General features: G+C 44.6%; 1 protein-coding gene across 2 annotated transcripts in view; it reads left to right on the forward strand.

The window, feature by feature from the left end:
• Nucleotides 1–27460, forward strand: part of gfra1a (gdnf family receptor alpha 1a) — a 109962-nt gene that overhangs the window by 65124 nt on the left and 17378 nt on the right. For both annotated transcript variants that reach the window (XM_041883222.1, XM_041883232.1), the window contains 3 exons: nt 24021–24372; nt 25934–26043; nt 26950–27084. In XM_041883222.1, the coding sequence (XP_041739156.1) occupies nt 24021–24372; nt 25934–26043; nt 26950–27084 (597 nt within the window). The remainder of the gene's footprint in view (nt 1–24020; nt 24373–25933; nt 26044–26949; nt 27085–27460) is intronic.

Here is a 27460-nt window from a genome sequence, read left to right on the forward strand (position 1 = left end):
CCATACTTTAAACCGAGCCTTGTAAAAGGATGCTCCATAATAAGTCCTGCACATGATAACAGAAGTTGGTTTCTTCTAGTGCATGAACATGCTACAGAGTGGTTTTCTGAGTGATCACAATGGCCTTGGTAAATGTCTGGATTTCCCCCCCCTGCTTTTTAAAGCAGTCAGACAATGTGATTAAGCTATGCCTTAACGTAAGACGACTTTTCTAGTGTTTCTAAATAATGACGGGGGAAGTAATTATGTCTCTAAATGGCCCTGTACCCGGCTGGTTGCCTGTGAAGTCATTAGGTAATCTCATTTAGTAATGACCTCATGGGTCGTTCCTGTACCTCTCACATTCACAGTGGGAACAACAGGATGTGTCCCTGACTCCCCGCTTCATTTATTTGTTTGTTTTTAAAAGAAAAACAGTTTTGTGCAGAGAGATGGATTCCAAAAGTCTGTGCTGTGAAATATAATAGCGGTGAGGTTTCAGTGGAATTGCCATGTGAGAGAAGAGGAAATGGTGTGCCTCTGGATTTTGATCTGATCCGCGCTCTGAGACCATTGTTACGGAGTCTAGTTGATAGGTAATCGACTAGTTGGACTGTTCCCCAGACTCCACGCGTAGGGATTTGTACAAGGCTTAACAAGGCTATTAAACTGAACATTGGTGTCTGTCTTTATTCCTTAATCCAACATATCATACAGAAACATGGTATCAGAAGTGGCTCGGAAAACACACGTTTGTTATTTTTGTAGCTAAGTACAGTATAGGCGCAGTTACGTTCCATATGCGAACACAAGCCGTTTCCTACTCACAACACTGATCAACTCGTGTTAGCTGGCTAGCTAGCATCACTACCTACCTCCATGACTGAAGACAAAGAAATCTCCTATTCCATTGCTATGGCAGCGAACATTCCGCCACCAAATCACATGGTTCTCACAGGGGACTGGAATACTAATTGGGACAACTTCAGGGATGAATTCGAGGACTATGCGCTGGCGACCGGTCTACATGAGAAACCCAACGAGGTACAAGCGGCAACTCTGAGGAGTTTAATGGGCAGCGAATGCAGGCATATCTACCGGCACAATCTCACCCTCACGGCACGACAACAGTGTGATGCAAAGGCTATATTGGATGCATTGGAGAATTACTTCAAACCCGCCAGAAACGTAATTTACGAGCGGTTCGTTTCTGGAAGCTGCAAACAGGAAGAGGGTGAGTCAGTACACAACTTTGTAACCCGTTTGAGAGAGAAATCCGCCACTTGTGAATACGGGGGATTGAAAGATGAACTGATTCGTGACAAAATAGTACTGGGAATTGCAAATGAGAATACGCGCCGGCGTCTACTGAGAGAGAGAGGCTTAACATTAATAACTGCCATCGAAATGTGCCGCACTGCTGAAGTCACTGACATGAGAATGAGAGCAATGGAAACGGAAACCCCACGCTCCGACGTTGATACTGTTCACGCTGTTGCTAGGCAGACATTCAGACAAAACCAATCGAGGCAGAGTAATTCACCACGAACGGTGAACACAGAGAGCCCCGTAGCATGTAAATACTGTGGGAATACACACACACGTGGCAAAGTGCACTGCCCGGCCTATGGAAAACCATGCAGAGCTTGTGGAACTAATAATCACTTTGCAAAAGTGTGTCTCAAAAGCAAAAGAAGGGTGAGTGAGGGCAAGATTCACTGTGTTGATGATGTTACTCAATGTTCAGAGCTGAACAGTGAAAGTGACATTTACATGCATGAATCCATTGGGGCTGTACACTCAAGAGGGAAGAAATGGTTTGTGACACTACGATTACACAACAAGCAACAACAATGTCAACTGGATTCGGGTGCTACATGCAACGTAATGAGCTACAAAGACAAAATCAATCTGGCACCTGACACACATCTATTTCCCAGCGATACTAGACTAAAGCTGTACTCAGGAGAACTAATGAGCTCTATGGGCACCTTTGAGACCGAATGTGTTATTCGGGGACGCAAACACAAGCTGGAGTTCGAGATTGTGAAAACCAGTCAAAATCCTCTCCTCTCAGGCTCTACATGTGAACGCCTGGGACTGATGCAGTTCACTGTACCAAATGACCTGCACATTGTGGATCATGTCCAGCATGGACCCCTGTCCAAAGAACAACTACTCAGCAGATATGACGATGTATTCAACATGCCCGTTGAATCAGTGCCTGGGGAGGTACACTTTGAAGTGGATGAGAGCATTACTCCAGTCCAGTGTGCTCCTCGCAATGTGCCCATTGCAATGAAAGTGGCTGTGAAGGCCCAGCTGGACAAGTATGAGGCCGATGGCCACATGACATCTGTGACTGAACCAACTGACTGGATCAGCAATATGGTCATAGTGAAAAAACCAGAGAAGCTGAGGGTCTGCATCGACCCAAAGCATCTGAACCAAGCACTGAAACGATCCCACTACATCATGCCGACACTAGAGGATGTCCTCTATAAGCTTCCCAAGGCCAGGATTTTCACCTTGGTGGATGCCCGAGATGCATTCCTTCAATGCAAGCTGGACGAAGAAAGCAGCTTCATGACTACCTTCTGGACCCCCTGGGGTCGGAAACGCTGGCTCAAGCTCCCGTTTGGTGTCTCAGTGGCGCCTGAGGTATACCAACGCAAGCAGCACGAGTTACTGGCTGGGCTCAAGGGCATTGAACCCATCGCCGATGATATCCTGATCGTAGGCTGTGGTGAAACAGACGAAGAAGCAGAACGCGACCACGATGTGAAGCTCCTGGCACTGATGGAGCGCTGCCGATCAGTTAAGCTTCGTCTTGGCCTGAAGAAGCTGCAGTTCAAGGTGAAAGACGTCCACTTCCATGGCCACATTCTCTCGGCAAAAGGCCTGAAGCCGGACCCAGACAAGGTCCAAGCGATCCTCGACATGCCAAACCCGTCTGATGCAAAAGGAGTACAGCGTCTCATCGGCTTTGCAAACTATCTTGCAAAGTTCATGCCACACCTATCAGCAGTCTGTGAGCCTCTGCGCCGGTTGCTGGACAAAGACACACCATGGCACTGGCTACCCAAGCACGAGGCCGCAGTGCAGGAGATGAAATCTCGGGCTTCATCCATGCCAGTGTTGCGCTACTACGACGTCACAAAGCCTGTCACAATCCAGAGCGACTCTAGCCAAAGGGGACTTGGATGCTGCCTTATGCAGGAAGGCCAGCCCGTTGCGTTTGCCTCGAGAGCGCTCACCCCCACCGAACAAAACTATGCACAAATTGAGAAAGAGTGCCTCAGCATCGTCTTCTCCTGCCAGCGATTCCATCACTACTTATATGGTCGAGAGCTGGTCACCGCTGAAACTGACCACAAACCACTCATTGCCATATTCAGTAAACCTCTCCTCAACGCGCCCAAGAGGCTTCAAAGTATGCTCCTGACTCTGCAAAACTACAGCCTGAAGGTCATTTACAAGCCAGGACCTGAGATGTACATCAGCGACACACTGAGCAGGGCAACAGCACAATGTACAGGTAGAGGCACTGCCTATCAGCGGCAGGCCATCTGTTCGCTACAGCAGGAACAACAAGATGTTCAACAGATCAATCAGGCAGACTACTTAAACGTGACAGATCACCGCCTAGCCCAGATCAGGCAACATACTGACAAGGACGAACACCTACAGTCACTGAAGTCCATGGCTCTAGCAGGTTGGCCATATCTGAAAGAGGAGACACCTTTCACAGTGAGAGAATACTGGACCTTTCGAGATGAGATCAGTGTGCAAAATGGCGTCTTGTTCAGAGGTCAGAAGGTCATTATTCCCAAATCACTACGTCCAGAGATGCTTACCCGCATACACTCCAGTCACGTCGGAGGTGACGCATGCTACCGTCAGGCTCGTGAAACATTATACTGGCCAAACATGCAAGCAGAAATTAAAGACTTTGTCAGCAACTGTACCACATGCAACGAGTACGCTCATGAACAGCAAAAGGAAACCATGATGTCACACGAACTGCCCACAAGGGCCTGGCAAATCATCAGCATGGACTTATTCAGCCACAGACAAAAGGACTATCTTCTCCTCGTTGATCATTACTCTGACTTTTGGGAAATTGAACTGCTCCCTGACTTGTCCGCAGAGACGGTCATAAAGCGCTGCAAGGCGCAGTTTGCAAGGCAAGGTCAGCCTGACAAGGTAATCACGGACAATGGCCCACAATTCACTGCACAGTTCAAGCGTTTCGCCTCAGAATGGGAGTTTGACCACGTGACCTCCTCTCCAAGACACCCAAAAGCAAATGGCAAGGCAGAATCAGCTGTCAAGATTGCAAAAAACCTGTTAAGCAGGGCCTTGCGCGACAGCAACGACCCATGGAAAGCGATCTTACAGTGGAGGAACACACCCACCGAAAACATGGACAGCAGCCCAGCACAACGCCTTCTGTCCAGACGTCTGAAGACTACTATCCCCGTAGCTAACAAGCTACTTGAGCCCTGCGTCATGGTTGGCGTCACGGACAAACTGCGTCACAGAAAGCAGCTCGCTAAGTGCTTCTACGACCGGACTGCTCGAGACCTACCAGAGCTGGAGGTGGGTGAAACTATAAGGATGAAACCGCTGCCGGGAGACCACACAGGACTTTGGAGGCTGGGCACATGCCTACAGAGAGTTGCACCACGTTCTTACCTGGTGGATGTTGGTGGCTCCCTCTATCGTCGCAATCGGGTGGATCTGCGCGTAGCAGAGCAGACAAACCAGAACATGCCATACACTCACTTAGATGAGCTGGATCACAGTCCAGGCCTAAGGGTAAGGGGTGCAGAATTGAGACATGAGCCAACTGAAGGTGAAGCTTCTACCCCACCAAACTCTCCAGCTCGTGGCCCTAATCCTACCCCTGTCAGAGCCAATACTTACTCACGGGTGGGTCGGCTGTGCAAGCCACCGGACAGGCTTACTCTGTAAGCAAGAGACTTAACTTGTTGTCTGTTAATTTAAAAAAAAAAAAAAAAAAATTTAAAAAGGAAGATGACAGCTGAAGTAAAAAGAAAATGTCATGCTTTTCAATTGTTATGACTTGACTGTTAAGAACGCAATGTTATGCCGTTATGTTTGCACTTTCTATTGAAAAGGATGATGTTACGGAGTCTAGTTGATAGGTAATCGACTAGTTGGACTGTTCCCCAGACTCCACGCGTAGGGATTTGTACAAGGCTTAACAAGGCTATTGAACTGAACATTGGTGTCTGTCTTTATTCCTTAATCCAACATATCATACAGAAACAACCATCTCGCTGCCGAGAGTACAGCGGCACAGATTCATGGGGATCACATATCTCCTACAATTAGCTCTCCTATCCACCATATCTGCTCTGTCGGGTGGAGCCACTCTGTCAGTAGCCTTACATGGGTACTAGTCTAAAACAGCCCCATCCTGATGCCCTGCACTGCGATCATGTCTGCTCAGCTTTCTGCTTCTCGCTCTCACTTTCTCCCTCTCCCTTTCTCTCTCCCTCTCTCTTTCTCTCTCCCTCTCCCTTTCTCTCTCCCTCTCCCTCTCCCTTTCTCTCTCCCTCTCTCTTTCTGTCTCCCTTTCTCTCTCTCCCTCTCTCTTTCTTTCTCCCTTTCTCTCGCCCTCTCTCTTTCTCTCTCCCTCTCCCTTTCTCTCTCTCTCCGTTTCTCTCTCCCTGTCTTTGTTCTTCCTCATCCCTCTCTCTTATCCTCCTTCGTCAGCAGTCTTGATGGAGTCAGTGTAGCACTCAGTTATCCTTATATGGATACCTCTATACACTTTCTATCTCCTCTCTCCATATCCTGCCAAACATACGTTTTTTTCCCATACGCGTTTTCCAGCTCCACCTGCCAGGAATCTGAGAGTCGGGACTATCCATCTTCAGTGCAGACTTTGGCACGCTGGATGTTTAATTAAAAATGTATCGCCCAAAGAACTGGGTCATATGCACTTAAAGTGTTGAAGACACAGCTTAGAAAATAAACATCATCAATCACAGGCTCTAGTCCACAATGCTTTGTGAATGGTGATTCAGCCTGATGCTGCATCACCATAGCCAATTATAGTGGGTGACAGTTGGGAAAGTTTGTTTTACAGCTAAAAGTCTCCAAATGTCACAGCTTTTAGGATGCTGTCCCAGAAGATAAACTTTTGGGCTGTCTGTCATCCAATCTTTGGACACTATGAAACAAATGTGATGGATGTGCTCATTGCAAAGCAGCAAGTGAATGCATGGTGAAAGAGTGGTGCTATCGGCTGTTATTTTCCAAACCCACTATTTTGCAATGATAAGTTATTGTATACCAACTCAACAATACAACAATTTAGATCAATAACCTCAGCCAAAGACAACAAGGGTCCTTCAGGCTATAAAAAATATTACATTTTATTTATTGATTTATTATCCCTACATGTAGATTCTGTCCCCCTACATGTAGATTCCTTTGAAGATGTATTTACATTGAGTTTATCTCATTATTAATTCATATCCTAGCATTTGAATATCATGTTTGATGCATGTGACAGATATTTGTTTTCTGTGAAAACTAAATCTTTCATTTGATCCTTCATTTAAATAAGCTGTTTTTGCATTAGTTCAACTTTGACATACAGTCTGTGTTGACTGAAAATACAGTAACTGCCAAACCAATCAGTGCTATATAACATTATCATTTTTGTATCACATCCCAACATGCAATTTATTCAAGTGGCTTGCGAAAGTATTCACCCCCCTTGGCATTTTTCCTATTTTGTGGCCTTACAACCTGGAATTAAAATGGATTTTGGGGGGGTTTGTATCATTTGATTTACACAACATGCCTACCACTTTGAAGATGCTAAATATATTTTATTGTGAAACAAACAAGACATAAGACAAAAAAACAGAAAACTTGAGCATGCATAACTATTCACCCCCACCAAAGTCAATACTTTGTAGAGCCACCTTTTGCAGCAATTATAGCTGCAAGTCTCTTGGGGTATGTCTCTATAAGCTTGGCACATCTAGCCACTGGGATTTTTGCCCATTCTTCAAGGCAAAACTGCTCCAGCTCCTTCAAGTTGGATGGGTTCCGCTGGTGTACAGCAATCTTTAAGTCATACCACATATTCTCAATTGGATTGAGGTCTAGGCTTTGACTAGGCCATTCCAAGACATTTAAATATTCCCCCTTAAACCACTCAAGTGTTGCTTTAGCAGTATGCTTAGGGTCATTGTCCTCCTGGAAGGTGAACCTCCGTCCCAGTCTCAAATCTCAGGAAGACTAAAACAGGTTTCCCTCAAGAATTTCCCTGTATTTAGCGCCATCCTTCATTCCTTCAATTCTGACCAGTTTCCCAGTCCCTACCGATGAAAAACATCCCCACAGCATGATGCTGGATGGTGTTCTCGGGGTGATGAGAGGTGTTGGGTATGCGCCAGACATAGCGTTTTCCTTGATGGCCAAAAAGCTCAATTTTAGTCTCATCTGACCAGAGTACCTTCTTCAATATGTTTGGGGAGTCTCCCAAACGTGTTTGCTTATTTTTTTCTTTAAGCAATGGCTTTTTTCTGGCCACTCTTCCGTAAAGTCCAGCTCTGTGGAGTGAACGGCTTAAAGTGGTCATATGGACAGATACTCCACTGTGGAGCTTTGCATCTCCTTCAGGGTTATCTTTGGTATCTTTGTTGCCTCTCTGATTAATGCCCCCCTTGCCTGGTCCGTGAGTTTTGGTGGGCGGCCCTTTCTTGGCAGGTTTGTTGTGGTGCGTGGGATGTTCAAAGTTTCTGATATTTTTTTATAACCCAACCCTGATCTGTACTTCTCCACAACTCTGTCCCTGACCTGTTTGGAGAGCTCCTTGGTCTTCATGGTGCAACTTGCTTGGTGGTGCCCCTTGATTAGTGGTGTTGCAGACTCTGGGGCCTTTCAGAACAGGTGTATATATACTGAGATCATGTGACAGATCATGTGACACTTTGATTGCACACAAGTGGACTTTATTTAACTAATTGTGTGACTTCTGAAGGTAATTGGTTGCACCAGATCTTATTTAGGGGCTTCATAGCAAAGGGGGTGAATACATATGCACGCACCATTTTTCCGTTATTTATTCTTTTGAAAAAAGTTTTTTTTTTTCATTTCATTTCACCAATTTGGACTATTTTGTGTATGTCCATTATATGAAATCCAAATAAAAAAATCTATTTAAATTACAGGTTGTTATGCAACAAAATAGGAAAAACGCCAAGGGGGATGAATACTTTTGCAAGGCACTGTAAATCTTGTGTTCCAGACTGTCTGAACTGTTCTTGAGCGGATGATGATGACTCAGTGGTTTGATGTAACCTCAAGTCCCCTTCCTAAAGTGATGGGGGCTCAATGTGCTGATTGACACTTGGCAGATGCAGACGAGATGCTGTCATGTGACTATATCAAACTGGGGCCTAAACTGAGCCATGGCATATGGCTGTCAACTCTGAGCTAAAATAATCATTATAAGCGTATGATCCAAACACGAGGGGACAGGCTCTCCTATTGCCATAACAGTAGCTACACACTGCCATTCTCTAGCGATTCTGAAAGGTGGCACTGAGATTGGTTTCAGTACCATCCGACTATATAACAGAAATGGTGCACGGCTATTCATTTTACACTCCCCGAAAAAGATATTGCGACAAACTTTCCTCAGACAACATCAAAGTTACTGTATTTTCACATGATGAAAAAATATAGGAACACATTTCAAGGAATGATCCTGTTCTAGGTCAGATCTATATAATATCCTACCGATATGAAAAACATTGGTATGTTATATGATAATGATAGTAATAGTTATGCTAGTAGCCTCAAGACAATCATATTAGATTCAGACATATCTATTCTCAAAGCCCTCTCACACCCACAGACAACCACCCAAAATTCATAGTCTGAAAGGGAAAAAGAATAACTAATTATCGACCAACAAGTTTGCTCAATCCAAAGTTACAACCAACTGATTGCAGCATTACTGCAAAAATGGAGAAGGAAAGTGGAAGGGCGAGAAGGTAGGGAACTTCTTTGTCTGCCATAGATTAAAGACTAAAATTGGCTGAAAAAGATTGGCATGAATTGAAAGGACAGAAATGTTAACAGCTGCGCCATACAGGTTGCAAAATAGCTGGGAAGAGATTTTCGATGTACCGTTCCATGGCACATGGTATATGAACTAAAACACAAAACAACACTTGATTCAACACTTAAGAGTTTTTCAATTTAAATTATTATACAAAATTATTGCCACCAACAGAATGTTATATACTGTATATGGGGCATACAACAGTCTCGGCTCTGTATATTTTGCTGCGAATAAAAATAATCAGGAGTACTTTTTTGTACTAGTGTTGAATAAAATAGTGTTGACAGCGCTGAATAAAAACTTAGACATGAACTCACTCATTTTAAAAAACAGCTCTTTGCTATTTTCTTTGACAGTCTCTCACTGATCATGCTTTTAAAAGTTATGAAATCTCACGTAGGCCTGTATCAAACTTTGCTGTGGCCGGGGTCGTGGAAGCTGTAGCCACTGTGTTTTGAGCTTTCCGATTGGCCAGCGCAGTAGGCACACTCGATTTAGCCACATATCTCCTGGTCCGCTGGGTAGGAGGAGTTTGTCTTTTCAGACAAATTAAATGGTTCAAAATGGGAACACTTTGCCTACCCAGTGCGCAGGGCTTCTGAATCAAATGCACTTACCGCCAACAGCGCAACACAAATAAAAAATGTAAAGGAGCGCAAGCCTTTATCGTTGGCTTTTCTACAGAAATGTTTGGTGATCAACTAGGAATGCCTTGAAGATCGACCAAAAAAAAGCAGACATTGAATATCCCTTTGATCATCCGTTTGAGTGAAGTTATTAATTACACTTTGGATGGTGTATTAATACACCCAGTCTACAAAGATACAGGCGTCCTTCCTAACTCAGTTGCCGGAGAGGAAGGAAACCGCTCAGGGATAGTCCCCTGTAGCTCAGTTGGTAGAGCATGGCGCTTGCAACGCCAGGGTTGTGGGTTCGTTTCCCACGGGGGGCCAGTATGAAAATGTATGCACTCACTAACTGTATTCGCTCTGGATAAGAGCGTCTGCTAAATGACTAAAATTTAAAATGTAAATGAGGCCAATGGTGATTTTAAAACAGTTACAGGGTTTAATGGCTGTGATAGGAGAAAACTGAGGATGGATTAACAACATTGTAGTTAATCCACAATACGAACCTAATTGACAGAGTGAAAAGAAGGAAGCCTGTACAGAAAACAAATATTCCAAAACATGCATCCTGTTTGCAACAAGGCAATAAAGTAATACTGCAAAAAATGTGTTATGTTTGTGGCAAATCCAATACAACACATTACTGAGTACCACTCTCCATATTTTCAAGCATAGTGGTGGCTACATCATGTTATGGGTACGTGTTACAGACACTGGGAGATTAATTTATCTTTCAGCAGAACAATAACCAAAAACACAAGGCCAAATATACACTGGAGTTGCTTACCAAGAAGACAGTGAATGTTCCTGTGTGGCCGAGTTACAGTTTTGACTTAAATCTACTTGAAAATCTATGGCAAGACCTGAAAATGGTTGGCTAACAATGATCAACAACCAATTTGATAGAGCTAGAAGAATTTTGAAAAGAAAAATGGGCAGATGTTGCACAATCCAGGTGTGGAAAGCTCTTAGAGACTTACCCAGAAAGACTCACAGCTGTAATCGATTCCAAAGGTGCTTCTGCAAAGTATTGTCTCAGGGGTGTGAATACTTATGTAAATTAGATATTTTTGTATTTCATTTTTAAAACATTAGCAAAAATTTCTAAAAAACATGTTTTCACTTTTTCATTATGGGGTATTGTGTGTAGATGGGTTAAAAATTAAATGTAATCCATTTTGAATTCAGGCTGTAACACAACAAAATGTGGAATAAGTCAAGGGGTATGAATACTTTCTGAAGGCACTGTATTCTGGTATTGTCCCCATGGAGCTTGTTTCTGGTCAAAGGTTCAGGAATGGCTGAACAATCACAACATTCATTTAAAATCAACCCTACAAACAGCAGTGTTGGGTGATTTGGGAAGCCATAATCAATCAACAATATAATAATACTCTTAGGAAAAATGTTCATATTTAACTTACAATTTGTGGATACTATGTGATTAAAAAAGTAAAAAATGCATGTAAGACAGCACAATTGAAAAATATATTGCACATAAAAGAGGGTGGTCTACGGAGATAGGTGGAATGGGCTGAGAGTAGCAGAGGGGTGGGATTAAAAAAGCAGCTCATGATCGGTAATAGTTATTACTGAAAACACTATATACACTGTAGATGTCTGAGTACTATCTATCCTAAATGTAATGTGTATATCAAAAACACAATATATTTGTTATGTAACTACTGTGTATAAAACTACCATGTACTGTATGTAAAAAACAAAAATGTTAAACAAAGTGACTTTTGGCCTACGAAGAGGTGGATGGGCCAATAAAAAGAAATAAAAGAAATCTACCAACAATAACTTTCCCTTGTGTTGCCGCAGTGTAACAAATTCATTGGCACTTTGGTACCACTATTATAAATCATTATGACAGGTCTGGAGGTGTTGTGTTGAATACAGTACATTCACAGCATACATTGTGTTTGTGTGGTAGGCTTGTATGCGCCAAGAAATAAGCAGGATTTTTTTGTCAATATATCCTCATCTATCTCTGTGTGGTGGCTGGTGGTTTCGCATAAGGAGTGGGCTGGGGGGCTGTGGGACTGGGGTCGCTAAAAGGCTTTGGGGAGAAGGATGGGTAGTATTTGTAGTATTTGTATTAAAGGACCCTCTACCCTGCTGTTTCCTTGTGGCCCACTCACAGAGGAGGTTCTCCTTACCGCCTGATCTCTACACCACCTGATTGTTAATGAAACAGGCCACAGTAGAAATTCATCACTGTGTAATGCAATATCTGAGAGTAACAGAGTCTGTCCTCGCAACGATGACCCCCACTCCCATAGGGGACCAGGGAGGACAGAGGGTACGGGGGAGGGGTAAGGTCCAACTTGAAAGAAGGATAGTGAAGGGAAGGAGCAAGAGAGAGGGGAAAGAGAGTGAGTGAAAGGGGGGAGATGAGAGTGAGAGGCACTGCGGGGATCAATTACAGAGGTTGTGAGTTAGCGTATTTGCAGCCCTGGTATGTGGGTTTATTGCACTGGGACACAGTCGGGAGAAACAGGGAGCTTATTAAGCACCAGAGAAGAAGGAAAAAAATAGATGAGTAAACCTGGGGGCTTCCTCTCCTCCTCTCATTCATTTCTGCTTGTCAGGCACTTTCAGTTGCAGACCATTAAAGTGATGAGCAGATGAACTTAAAGCAATGATAATCGAGAGGATAGACTGACTAGAGACACTTTATAAATATCACTATAGAGAGGCTGGACACAGCATTGAACTGCAACACTGATGAAACTGATCACAAATCATCATAGCTGATGTCTTCTCACACCCATTTAGAAGTCATCACACATCTTCACACTCATTTAAGTGACTACTAGTATGCACGACTCACCGCAAATTATCACAGCAGTGTAAAACTAATTTAAAATCCATCACAGCGATGCCACAGACATCACACTGTCTTTCAGTACAGGACAAAACCCCTTATAATTCATCAGACCTCCAGGAAACTCCATTGAGACCATCACCGACTAGGTTGCTCCATAGGTTCATGGACTCATACTGTGGCATTGTACACTCATCATCACAATGACAAATTCATTACCCTGACGCTAACCCCTACAACTCAGTTGACTCCTGTCTATGGACACTCAAAACAGCTCATCATATGCTTCACTAGCTCAACATCATTCCCCATTGTCCTCCACCATTCACTGCCTGCCCACAATGGACTAGAACCACTAAATTGATACTTGATCAAGCACCTAAAAAACCCTATTTACTTCTGGCATCCAATAATGCCATCTCATCGCTGTGTTCCATGCCCTCTACGCTCGGGTGATTCAGCACTGTCTGTGTCTGTAGAGCCCCCCCTCCCAACGTGATATTAATTCACCTTGAGCCCCTGTGTCTGTACAGCAAACAACTCCCCAAAGCTAGCAGATGGGGATGCATACAGGATTTGTGTGGGAATGTGTTTTTTAATGACTCCCTTCTGTACAGTCGGATCATTACCTATCGATCAGCTGATTATTTAACCCCTGGTTATATCGCCAGTCACCTGCATCATGGCTGGCACGCCCACTGAGGCACAGGTTATATGGCGGGAGGTCAAAGCTGTACAGGTGAGCATGTATACTATCCATATGAAGGGTGTAATTGAAGCCTTGGTTTAATCAAGTCCCTCTCTGACCATCCACTGATTGCTAAAGGCCCAGCCAGGATACATAAATGTGTTAAAGGGATGGCGCTCACAGTCTGCCAACCCTGGCAATCTAGAGTAAGGCTCCCTCTGGATCTGTGGTTAACCCCACCGGCTGCTTACCATTCAATCATTCCTCTCTTTTCAATGCAGATGTGGATATAAGGTGTGAGAAATAAAGGAGAGGTTTTAACTGGTTGGCGTCGCAGAGTCACACCAGTAGGGCCAACTAGGCTGTGGATGTGTAGTGTAAGCATGAAGCCATCACATTTACTCTGTTATTCCTGTGGAAACAGATAGGCTAACAGTCATAAAAAGGCAATTAACATTTTACATTTTTGTCATTTAGCAGACGCTCTTATCCAGAGCGACTTAGTTAGTGCATCTTAAGATAGCTAGGTGGGACAACCACATATCACAGTCATAGTAAATACACTATATATACACAAAAGTATGTGGACACCCCTTCGAATTAGTGGATTCGGCAATTTCAGCCGCAGCCGTTGCTGACAGGTGTATAAAATCGAGCACACAGCCATGTCATCTCCATAGACAAACATCGGCAGTCGAATGGCCTAACTGAAGAGCTGTGACTTTCAACGTGGCACCGTCATAGGATGCCACCTTTCCAACAAGTCAGTTCGTAAAATTTCTGCCCTGCTAGAGCTGCCCCGGTCAACTGTAAGTGCTGTTATTATGAAGTGGAAACGTCTAGGAGCAACAACGGCACAGCCGCGAAGTGGTAGGCCACACAAGCTCACAGAACGGGACCGCCGAGTGCTGAAGCGCATAGTGCGTAAAATTGTCTGTTCTCGGTTGCAACACTTACTACCGAGTTCCAAACTGCCTCTGGAAGCAACGTCAGCACAAAAAGTGTTCATCGGGAGCTTCATTAAATGGTTGTCCATGGCCGTGTTCTCTGGAGTGATGAATCACACTTCACCATCTGGCAGTCCGACGGACGAATCTGGGTTTGGCGAATGCCAGGAGAATGCTACCTGCCCCAATGCATAGTGCCAACTGTAAAGTTTGGTGGAGGAGGAATAAAGGTATGGGGCTGTTTTCCATGGTTCAGGCTCCTTCAATGAAGGGAAATCTTAATGCTACAGCATACAATGACATTCTGCTTCCAACTTTGTGGCGATAGTTTGGGGAAGGCCCTTTCCTGTTTCAACATGACAATGCCCCCATGCACAAAGCGAGGTCCATACAGAAATGGTTTGTCGAGATCGGTGTGGAAGAACTTAAATGGCCTGCACAGAGCCCTGACCTCAACCCCATTGAACACCTTTGGGATAAATTGGAACACCGACTGTGAGCCAGGCCTAATCGCCCAACATCAGTGCCTCACTAATGCTCTTGTGGCTGAATGGAAGCAAGTCCCCGCAGCAATGTTACAACATCTGATGGAAAGCCTTCCCACTAGATGTGGAAGCTGTTATAGCAGCAAAGGGGGGATCAACTCCATATTAATGCCCATGACTCTGGAATGAGATGTTCGATGAGCAGGTGTACACATACGCTTCCTGTGTGAGGTAGGGTTGTAATATATGGATGTTATAGAGAATGAACCTGCAGGAGAATGTCACTGGTTTGATGTTTGCAGAGAACAGCAGGGTGTTGTCCAGGGTCACGCCAAGGATCGTTGCCCTCTGGGAGGGGGACACCATTGTCAACCATGACGGAGTGGTTTTGTGCGGGCAGGCATTCTTCGGGAGGAAGAGCAGCTCTGTCTTGTCAAGGTTGAGCTTGAGGTAGTGGGCCGACATCCAAGCTGAGTTATCTACCAGGCACGCAGAGATGTGTGTCGCTACCTGGGTGTCAGAAGAAGAAAAGTAGTTAAGTTTCATCCGCATAGCAATTATAGAAGAGACCATGTGAGGATATGACGGAGCCGAGTGACTTGGTGTATAGAGAAAAGAGGAGAGGGTCTAGAACCGAGCCCTGGGGGACAACAGTAGTAAGAGTCCATGGTGCAGACACAGATCCTCTCTACGTCACCCGGTAGGGGCGGCCTGCCAGGTAGAATGCAATCCAAGAACGTGCAGAGCCTGAAACGCCCAGCCCTGAGAGGGTGGCGAGGAGGATCTGATGGTTCACAGTGTCGAAGGCAGTGGATAGATCTAGAAGGATGAGAACAGAGGAGAGAGAGTCAGCTTTGGCATTGCAGAGAACCTCCGTGACACAGAGAAGAGCAGTCTCGGTTGAGTGACCTGTCTTGAAGCCTGACTGGTTAGGGTCAAGATGATCGTTCTGAGAGAGATAGCGAGAGAGTTGGTCAGAGACAGCACGCTCAAGTGTTTTGGAAAGAAAAGAAAGAAGGGATACCGGTCTGTAGTTTTTGACGTCAGAGGAGTTGTGTTGGTTTTTTGAGGAGGGGAGCAACTCGGGCCATTTTGAAGTCAGAGGGGATGCAGTTAGTGGTCAGGGATGAGTTGATGAGGGAAGTGAGGAATGGGAGAAGGTCTCCAGAGATGGTCTGGAGAAGGGAGGAGGGGATGGGGTCGAGTGGGCAGGTTGTCAGCTGGCCAGACCTCACTAGTTGCAGGATTTCATCTGCAGAGAGAGGGGAGAAAGAGGTCAAGGCGTAGGGTAGTTCTGTGTGAGTGGGACCAGTGGACTCAATAGGCTGAGTGAATGAGGAGCGGATGTCGTCAACCTTCTTTTCAAAGCCATCTGCAGAGAGGGAAGGGTGGAGGATTAAGGAGGGAGGAGAAGGTGGAAAATAGTTTCCTAGGGTTAGAGGCAGAAGCTTGAAATTTAGAGTAATAAAAAGTGGCTTTAGCAACGGATACAGAGGAAGAGAAGGTAGAGAGAGAGTGTAAAAGGATGATAGGTCTTCCGGAAGTTTAGTTTTCCTCCATTTTCGCTCAGCTGCCCGCAGCCCTGTTCTGTAAGCTCGCAATGAGTCACTCAGCCACGTAGCAGGAGGGGAGCGGTAGGAAAGGGGACAGTGCGAGTCATAGTATGCGGAAAAGTAGGAGAGTAGGGTCGAAGAGACAGAATCAGGAGACAAGAGGGAGAAGGACTTAGCAGAAGGGAGAGATGATAGGATAGAAGAGGAGAGAGTTGTGGGAGAGAGAGAGCGAAGATTGCGACGGGCCATGACCATCTGGGTAGGGGCTAAGTGGCTAGGGTTGGAGGAAAGGGAGACAGAAAAGGAAACAAAGTAGTGATCAGAGAACTGGAGGGGGGTTCCAGTGAGATTAGTAGGCGACCAGCCTCTAGTAAAGATGAGGACAAGCGTATTGCCTGCCTTGTGAGTGGTAGGGGAATGGGAAAGGGTGAGGTCAAAAGAGGCAAGGATGGGAAAGAGAGAGTTGGAAAGAAATTAATCGAAGGCAGACATTGGGAGGTTGAAGTCGCCAAGTACAAAGAGCGGTGAGCCAGCGTCAGGAAATGATCTTATTAAGGTGTCAAGCTAATTGATGAAAACTGTAAGGGCAAATGGTATATATACAGGGGGTACCGGTACCGAGTCAATGTGTGGGGGCACCGGTTAGTCAAGGTAATTGAGGTAATATGTACATGTAGGTAGAGTTATTAAAGTGACTATGCATAGATAATAAACAGAGAGTAGCGGGGGCAATGCAAATAGTCTGGGTAGCCATTTGATTAGATGTTCAGGAGTCTTATGGCTTGGGGGTAGAAGCTGTTTAGAAGCCTCTTGGACCTAGACTTGGCGCTCTGGTAATGCTTGCCGTGCGGTAGCAGAGAGAACAGTCTATGACTAGGGTGGCTGGAGTCTTGGTGTGCTTGGACCATGTTAGTTTGTTGGTGATGTGGACACCAAGGAACTTGAAGCTCTCAACCTGTTCCACTATAGCCCCGTCGATGAGAATGGGGGCGTGCTCGGTCCTCTTCTTTTTCCTGTATGCTGAGATGAACTCGGCGTTCTTGACCACGGAACAGCAGTTCCAAACGCTGCCAAATTAGAAGGGTTGCAGTCAAGTGGTGGGAGCGTCTGTAAAGCCTACAGGGAGAGGAGCGAACAGGTATAGAAAACACACACATATGAGATCTGAAAATAACTAGGTAAGATACTCAAGTGAGAGAGTGGTGTGGAGCCGGTCGTGGTAATTATTCTAATCAAAGGAGAGACTTTTAGATTTCCTCAAAACAATTGAACTTTATTAATTACTGCAGTAATGGAGTGTAAACAGTCACCAGATGGTGTAGAGTTAATGCCCAAATAAACAGGATTCGGTTACAACTCTTTATAGTCTTCCTGAGTCCTTGTGACGAAGAACAGATATGTGAAATTATACAAAGGTACATTGTGCTCTCATGCAACAGACATCAAGATTTACATGCCGCCAAATATATGTCTCTAGTTCATTAACTGCTTGTTTATACAAATATACTAATGCAACATAGGATACTAAGCCCTTTTCTCAGAAGAGTCAAGTATTCATCTGCCATATGGGATAAATAAACTGGAGATTGGGTCTCCCTGGCACCGACAGAAAGGCACACAGACACTAATCATGGAATGGAATGTTGTCTTATCACCAAGCCATCGTAAATCGACTGTCAGAGTTCAATCTCAGTTGACACAGACACATGAGAGTTCTAAAAACCCTATTATGTTGCCTCTCAGAAGAACAGACAGTGTGAATGTACTGATATAGGAATACATTCTAATATAAAAGTAATGTGATTAACATAATGTTGTAATTCTACAACAAGCCTTCCTCTCTTTCCTTTCTCGAACAACTCGGCAAAACTGTCTTTGTTTCGGCGTCGGTCTTAGTTTTGCGACGAGACCACCGCTGACATGGCTGCCGCTGAAAAAACTGTGGAGACTGAAGTACTAATACTAATTGCTAATTGCCTTGCAAAGGTGAAGAGCACACCTCCTGGTACTAATTGCTGATTGCCTAGGAGAGGAGAAACTCTAAGCCTCAGCTGAATCTGGTAATTAATGGTGTGGCTGTTGAACAAGTTGAGGAGTCTAAATTACTTGGTGTTACCTTATATTGTAAACTGTCATGGTCAAATCATATAGTTTCAATGGTTGTAAAGACGGGGAGAGGTCTGTCCATAATAAAGAGATGCTCTGCTTTTTTGACATCACCTTCCAAAAAGCAAGTCCTGCAGGCTCTAGTTTTGTCTTATCTTGATTATTGTCCAGTCATGTGGTCAAGTGCTGCAAATAAATACCTAGTTAAGCTGCATTTGGCCCAGAATGGAGTGGCATGTCTTGCTCTTCATTGTAATCAGGGGGCTTATTTAAATACCTGCATGCCAGTCTCTCTTGGCTACACATTAATGTGTTGAAAATTCCAAATTGTTTGCATAGTCAACTTACACACAGCTCTGACACACACAGTCCCCAAATCCAGAACAAATTCAAGAAAGCATACAGTATTATATAGTGCCATTATTTCATGGATTCCCTTCCATCTCATATTCCTCAAATGAACAGCAAACCTGGTTTCAAAAAACTGATAAAGCAAAACCTCACTGCAAACGCCTCTCCCCTATTTGACCTAGATATTTTGTGTGCATGTGTTGATTTGTAGGCTGTGTGCCATTTTCAAATGTATGTAGTTCTGTCCTTGAGCTGTTATTGTCTATTCATGTTCTGTATTATGTCATGTTTCATGTTTTGTGTGGACCCCAGGAAGAGTAGCTGCTTTCACAACAGCTAATGGGGATCCTAATAAAATACCAAATACCAATACAGCTACTGATTATGAAAACAACAACAGTCACAAATTGTCCTGCCCCTTAATCCTGGTTGATGTGCCAACAATCATCTGCAAGTTACGAGCAGTCAGCAGTTCACACACCAAGTAGGCTACTGGGAAGACAGGCAGCACTTAAAGTAGATGGCCCTAGCTAGCAAAAAGACAGTACTAGACAACAACAGATAAAGACAAACATTATACTTATCACTCCTGGAGACATCAGGAGTCCTCTAGCTATAGAATAAAGCACCCTGAGATGGAGCCTGAGAAGCTGGTTATATACTCAGAAAAGAGGTGAAACCACTTCCCCTCCAATAGTAGTAAACTCAGCAAAAAAAGAAACGTCCTCTCACTGTCAACTGCGTTTATTAACAGCAAACTTAACATGTGTAAATATTTGTATGAACATAACAAGATTCATCAACTGAGACATAAACTGAACAAGTTCCACAGACATGTGACTAACAGAAATGGAATAATGTGTCCCTGAACAAAGGGGGGGTCAAAATAAAAAGTAACAGTCAGTATCTGGTGTGTCCACCAGCTGCATTAAGTACTGCAGTTCATCTCCTCCTCATGGACTGTACCAGATTTGCCAGTTTTTGCTGTGAGATGTTACACCACTCTTCCACCAAGGCACCTGCAGGTTCCCGGACATTTCTGGGGGGAATGGCCCTAGCCCTCACCCTCCGATCCAACAGGTCCCAGACGTGCTCAATTGGATTGAGATCTGGGCTCTTCGCTGGCCATGGCAGAACACTGACATTCCTGTCTTGCAGGAAATCACGCACAGAACGAGCAGTATGGCTGGTGGAATTGTCATGCTGGAGGGTCATGTCAGGATGAGCCTGCAGGAAGTGTACCACATGAGGGAGGAGGATGTCTTCCCTGTAACTCACAGCGTTGAGATTGCCTGCAATAACAACAAGCTCAGTCCGATGATGCTGTGACACACCGCCCCAGACCTGTAGCGCTGTCTTAGGCATCTCACAGTACGGACATTGCAATTTATTGCCCTGGCCACATCTGCAGTCCTCATGCCGCCTTGCAGCATGCCTAAGGCACGTTCACGCAGGTGAGCAGGAACCCTGGGCATTTTTCTTTTGGTGTTTTTCAGAGTCACTTAGTGTCCTACGTTTTCATAACTGTGACCTTAATTGCCTACCGTCTGTAAGCTGTTAGTGTCTTAACGACCGTTCCACAGGTGCATGTTCATTAATTGTTTATGGTTCATTGAACAAGCATGGGAAACAGTGTTTAAACCCTTTACAATGAAGATCTGTGAAGTTATTTAGATTTTTACGAATTATCTTTGAAAGACAGGGTCCTGAAAAAGGGACGTTTCTTTTTTTGCTGAGTTTATTTATTGGGATCCCTAATTAGGCGCTGCCTAGGCAGCAGCTACTCTTCTGGGGTCCAAGACAGGAAACAAAGCACAACAAATAAAATGCATAAAATACATAGTATACATAATATAATAAATAATATACATAACACTACATAATCTCCTGCCTCTGCCTCACGCTTTAGAAACAGGAGATGGCTCCTGCCCTATGAGCTGTTCCGGCTTGCACAAACCAATAATTAGTGCAAGCCCACCTACATAATACAATAAATAATTCAGTGCAAATTACAATACAGAATATATAAAAATGTCTGTCTCTTCTTGGTCCCCGTTGTGCCGTAAAGTGTTCTTTTATCAGTTTTTTAAATCAGTTTTTATTGCTACGTTGAGTTACCTGGGGTGGCAGAGAGTTCCATGTAGTCATGGCTCTATTTAATAATGTGCATTTCCCAGACTCTGTTCTGAACCTGGGGACTGTGAAGAGACCTCTGATTGCATTTATTTACCGATGAGTGTCTGAACTGTGTGCCAACTACTTGAACAGAGAGTTCGGTTACCTTCAAAACATCAACACCTCGCACAAAGTCCAATAGTGATGCAGTCCATCTCTCCTCAACTTTGAGCCAGGAGAGACTGACATGCATGTTACTGACATTTGCCCTCTGTGTACATCTAAGTGCAATATGTGCTGCTCTGTTCTGGACCAACTGCAATTTACCTATTTTCCTCTTGACCACACAACTGGGCAGTAGTCCAGGTGTGACAAAACTAGGGCCTGTAGGACCTGTCTGGTCGACTGAGATGTCAAGAAAGCAGAGCAACGCAATAAAGCCACTGGTTACCAAAATAACAACAGTCACAAATTGCCCTGCCCCTAATCCTGGTTGGTGTGTCAAGAATCATCTGCAAGTTATGAGCAGTCAGCAGTTCACACACCAAGTAGGCTACTGGGAAGACAGGCAGCACTTAAAGTAGATGACCCTAGCTAGCAAAAAGACAGCACTAGACAACAACAGATAAAGACTAAATTAAAGATGACAAAGATTTTCTGGCACATCCATTATCCATAACAATCTCTCAGGAGGGAACATTCCCCAAATATTCTGCCTTGTTTTCTTGTCCCGTGGATTGGAGGAGGAGGAAGAGGTCATTACTCGACCTAGAGCCCTGTGGTAATTGAAATTAGGGAGGGGGTTGGAGGAAACAGGCGACATGATAATCAATTTGAAGCTGTATCGGTAACAAGAGCTGCTGGGGGGCTCCAGCCCCCTATGAAGAGACCAGATGGCCCCAGCCCTGTGTGGGCCTGTGAGGGTGGAAGCGGAGGGGAGAGACAATGGGAGAGAGGGGAGGGGAAGGGAGCATGTGCAGGAAGGGATGCATGGGGCAAACACTTTTAGCTGGATAGAGGATTTTTGTGTGTGTGTGGTGCATGTGTGTGCGTGTTTGCTTGAGAGACGGTGCCATCTGCCAGCAACGCACTCGGGGTTCAGCAGATGTGTTCTCTGACACTGGGGGTGCCGCAGAGAGGGATGTGGAGAGGGTTCTAACACACCACAGTCTACCTCTGTGGGAGAGAGGAGACAGACGGCTGGGTGACTGGACAGCTGCATGGCACATGACACCCACATACGCACATACACACCATACCACAAATGCAAACACACACTGACTCTCTTGTACCGGCTCTATGAACACTCACTGGACTCTTCCCACACACTGACACTCCAACAAACACACACACACTACATACGCTCACACACACAAAACACACACACACATGCATGTTGATGCCAGTGTTGATGCCAGACACACACACACACTCTTCACATACGCTGCTGCTACTCTGTTTATTATCTATCCTGATTGCCTAGTCACTTTTATCCGTACCTATATGTACATATTACCTCTATTACCTCAACTACCTCATACCCCTGCACATTGACTCTGTACTGGTACTCTTGGTATTTAGTCTCATTATTGTTACTTTTTATTTAAAATTTGATTTGATTTGTTACTTTATTGTGTTACTATTTCCTTTTTCTATGCACATTTTTCTTACTTTTTAACTCTGCATTGTTGAGAAAGGGCTCGTAAGTAAGCATTTCACGGTAAAGTCTACACCTGTTGTATTCGGTGCATGTGACAAATAAAATCTGATTTGATTTGACACACACAGATGCACAGATGCACAGGTCCACACATACTAATACAGTATACACACTCACATGCTCACACAGACAGACATAACTCAGAACTCTGTTTTTTTCCATTGGACCCTGAGGGTAAAGGCCCTTTTGGGGACATAGGAGGGGGAGGATGTCTGGTCAGGTCTGTCCTCATTTGGATGCTGTCCTATTCTTTTTGTTAGACAGACAGACTGACTGACTGACTGACTGAATTCAGGGTCAGCAGATGACAGGAGATGCAGCTCCCAGGCAGCTGTAAAGTACTTCTCTCTAGACAGATATTATGTGTCTGGTCATTGAGCAGAGTAGCACAGACAGACTGAGTGAAGGAGAACTTCCAGATCTCAGTGAAAGGTCACAGTGAACCCCAGCTGGCCAGACCGGCCCGGCCAGTCATCTGGAATTGGCCGCGGGGACCAGCGGGTACCCTGAATGCACATCTATGACCTTTAGAGAACGCACTTCCTGTCTACAGCACCAGAAACAGTGTGTTAGTGTCTTCATTGAGGAGGGAGTGTGTGGCAGGGATATTCTACTCTAGTTTTCACAGGCTTTAGTGTCTAGCAGTTGTCTCTCTTTCCTGGAGCTAAGGTTTTAAATTGAAATCAAAGTGTGAGAGAGTCAGTCTTATTCCCTCTTGGTTTATGGGTGTTGGTGCTGGTGGCAAGCACATGCAAGCCTAAAAACTAGTAGACACTGTGGACATGAGACACTGTGGACACCCCCTGTAGCAGAGTGTAAGGCCCGTCTCTTCATTTAGTGTAACCCCACCTCTGTTACTATCGACAAACCACTGGACCATCCACTGTCCTCATCTAGAGAAGTGTTGAATCTTGTTAACACTATTTTCTGATCGCGACACGCACCACTCGTCTCAAGCCGGCTTCCACCAACCAACCGCTCCCATTTTTAATTGCCGAAAAATGTTGTTTGTTGCTTCATTTTCAAAACAATCTCTTGAAATGTTAATTAATGAGGGATCTGTAAGAAATCTGCCAATTAGTGAGACCTGACAGATGAGCAGGCAGTGGCGCCGGATGCGTTGATGACTCAGGAGTTCAGGAGAGCTGCATATTTGTTTTGCCTGCAGGGCTGCCGAAAGGAGGGGCACTGTATGATTTAGGGCGAGAAACAGGGTTAGCAGTAAATGGGCTGCTTGATATCAATTAGCAAGGAAGAGATCATTATGGGGGAAATATTCAAGGTTCCTAAAATATTTACATATTGTTTCTTTTTTCCATCCACTCAAATATTAGTTTGGTCAAGTGATGCTTAACTCTGTCTAGCACTCTCTCAATTTAGTTAGGTTAAACCGGTTCATATTATAGACAGTGTTATCAATCTATATCAATCAATACATTACCAATCTAGAGATGATGGAAAATTAACTAACCCTGTTGTCCTTTTTGTGACAGGCGAGCCCGTGGTGACGAGGGGGAACAACTGTCTGAACGCAGCCAAGGCCTGCAACCTGAATGACACCTGTAAGAAGTACCGCTCAGCCTACATCAGCCCCTGCACCAGCCGTGTCTCCACTGCAGAGGTCTGCAACAAGCGCAAGTGCCACAAAGCCCTGCGGCAGTTCTTCGACAAGGTGCCACCCAAGCACAGCTACGGCATGCTGTTCTGTTCCTGTCCAGCCGGCGATCAGTCGGCCTGCTCCGAGCGCCGGCGCCAAACCATCGTACCAGTCTGTTCCTATGAGGACAAGGAAAAGCCCAACTGTCTCTCCCTGCAGGCCTCTTGCAAGACCAACTACATCTGCAGGTACACTAGGATAAACAGTTGTCAGAGTACGTAATATAGTACACAGGCATCTTGCAAGACCAACAACATCAAACATATAGCATAGCAAACAATCACATAGTCTCACGTGTCAGACTCCACATTTAAAACACAGACTGACCTATGTCAGTATATGGATAAAATGACATTTAAGTCAACACTGTATTTCCCCAAGCCGTCTTTGAGATAGCATCCTCTGTAATGTGAAGAGGTGCTGCAGATTACAGATCCAAAGTGATGGGGTGTCTAAGTTAACACAGCATGGAGGTTGCTATCATGCCTTCAGAGGTGTTGAGAAATATACCAGTCCCTGATAAAAGCTGTGAAAAATAAACAAACCTGTTAAGATAACTGGATACTATGTTGGGAGACTGCATCAGAAATAAACCATAACCATTCACCATGTAATGAATATAAGCAAACACTAAAGCTACCTACAATAACTGAGAGTATTCAGGTTAAGCAGTGAAACACTCCCATTTTCTTTCTGAATGTATGTATTTTCGGCCTTAAGTGTTTCATTTAGCTGTCATGTAGCAGTATTCAGGCTAGAATTACTGGGCAGTGGATTGGATGTGTTTGGGTTAAGTGGCCTGTGTATCATTGGCAGTAATAGAGGCTGTATTGAAATGCAGTGAAACAGACTGGACTCAATGAGTGACGTCTGCCATCGCCTCTAGAGCTACAGCACTCTGTCTGGGATTAAATGGAGGCATTAGTGCAAATAAATTGGTTCCATTTCGATTCCAGCCTCAGGGCTGTGCAGTCTCTCTCTCTCTCTCTCTCTCTCTCTCTCTCTCTCTCTCTCTCTCTCTCTCTCTCTCTATCTCTCTCTCTATCTCTCTCTCTATCTCTCTCTCTCTCCCTAATTCTTTCTTTCTTTCTTTCTTTCTTTCTTTCTTTCTTTCTTTCTTTCTTTCTTTCTTTCTTTCTTTCTTTCTTTCTTTCTTTCTTTCTTTCTTTCTTTCTTTCTTTCTTTCTTTCTCTCTCTCTCTCTCTCTCTCTCTCTCTCTCTCTCTCTCTCTCTCTCTCTCTCTCTCTCTCTCTCTCTCTCTCTCTCTCTCTCTCTCTCTCTCTCTCTCTCTCTCTCTCTCTTTGTCTCACTATTTGTCTTATTTTCTATCTCTTCACTTAGCAAAATGTTCCCTTCTCAACAAATATGTAACACTAGGTGGTACTTGGCATCCCAGCTCCTCTCTGTTTGTGGGGAGGGATTATACCAGGCGTACTTGCTGGCTGCTCCCTCACCATATGGGAGGTGTATCACAGAGTGGAATCATCACAGCTCTCCCTCTTCTCCCCTTCCACTAACACAGGAACAGATTGATGAGGGTACACAGACCCAACCATGCTGTGTGTATGGTTGTGTGTGTCCTTGTGTTAGTGTGTGTGTGTGTGTGTGTGTGTGTGTGTGTGTGTGTGTGTCCGTGTGTGTGTGCGTACCAATCAGTACCAGTGCTTTGTCTATTTGACAGTGACAGTTAGTCTTATAGGAGAGATAAGAAAGTTCAGATACACTCACTGTTTGTGTTGTGTCTTTCAGGTCCCGTCTGGCTGATTTCTTTGCCAACTGCCAGTCTGAGCCACGCTCCCTCTCTGGCTGTCTTAAGGAGAACTACGCTGACTGCCTGCTCTCCTACTCTGGCCTCATCGGTGAGTCTCTCCCCTGTCTCTATTGGTAAACCTTTCATCACACACATTGATGGGTCTCCCTATGGTCTTTCATTTTCTCACTGAATCTTCATACTGTCCCCTGAGTGGATTTCCTTCCTGTTGCTATTGTCATCTGTCACAGAGGGTGCCCTTAATCCCCTTCCCATCTTCGCTCTAGCACAGCGCAACCCAACGTCACACCACTTCCTCATGTCCCTTCACATCATTTGATAAAATTAGCTCATTGTTCAGAGGAAACCAAGGAAACCAAGACTCATAGTTGCAGAAAACGCAATAGAGCGAGAGAATGAGCGTGTGAAAGAGATAAAGAAAGAGGAGGAAATTGTGTAGAGAAGATAAGTCTTCTTTATCTTCTGCTTCTGTGTGCTGAGGGACCCATCCTAGCTCAATCCATCACATTTCCCGTACTAGCACAGCTGTAGCAGATAGTCCACACAGCAACCAGCAAAATGCCAATTCATTTTGTCGCAAACAAAAATGGCTTGTTTGGACAGACGCCAGTAGAGGAATAATGCATTGAGGAAGCAAGAAATCACTGACTGCATCTATTTAGTTCACTACAAAGAGGAAGAAACCTAATTCGTCACGCTGCCTTTGGAAATACTCCATGACGTTTCCAGTGTTACATGTTGTTCAGAGAATTGGATGAAGATCTAGCTAGATTTTTTTTGCTAACAGTTGCAGTATGATAGGGATTCAACATTGCATGATGGTTTGGGGCAGTGAGAGGTGGAAACTCTTTCACCATGACCAGCCAATGACCAGCCAAGAGTGCTTATAGGTCATGGCTCTGTCACAGAGAATAACATGTCTATAGAAAACAGTATGGTAGATAAACTCTGTTCCTTTAAGTAATCTACTGTATTTCATCCCCCCTCCTTATAGGTACAGTGATGACGCCCAACTACCTGCGTTCTCCTAAGATCAGTGTTGTTCCCTACTGTGACTGCAGCAGCAGTGGTAATGGCAAGGAGGAGTGTGACAAGTTCACAGAGTTCTTCACAGACAACACCTGCCTCCGTGAGTGACTGACCAGCCTCCTCCTGTCCTCTCCTCTCATCTTCATTCTCTTACCATTTTCCTGTCTCCTCCACTCTTTCATTGTGGGTCTCCTGCCAATTATTCATCCCTCTCTCACATTCATCCTCCCTCTCTCCCAATTGATGCTCCATCTCCCCTGTGAGCTCTTTGACGATGGAGCAGAAAAGCAGAGATAGAGGAGGAAGAAACAGCGATAATGCATGCACACATTAATATATGTTTGTGTGTGTGAGTAAGGGGTTCCAATATCCGCATAGCTCTCCCAGATCAGCAACCAAGGCATTGTCTTCTAACTCTGTGACCATCCTTTCACATATCAGACAGCTTTAATTAACCTACCTCCCCTCCCTCCCTT

This window comes from Coregonus clupeaformis, chromosome 1 (genome assembly GCF_020615455.1).
Source record: "Coregonus clupeaformis isolate EN_2021a chromosome 1, ASM2061545v1, whole genome shotgun sequence".
Classification (NCBI taxonomy): domain Eukaryota; kingdom Metazoa; phylum Chordata; class Actinopteri; order Salmoniformes; family Salmonidae; genus Coregonus; species Coregonus clupeaformis.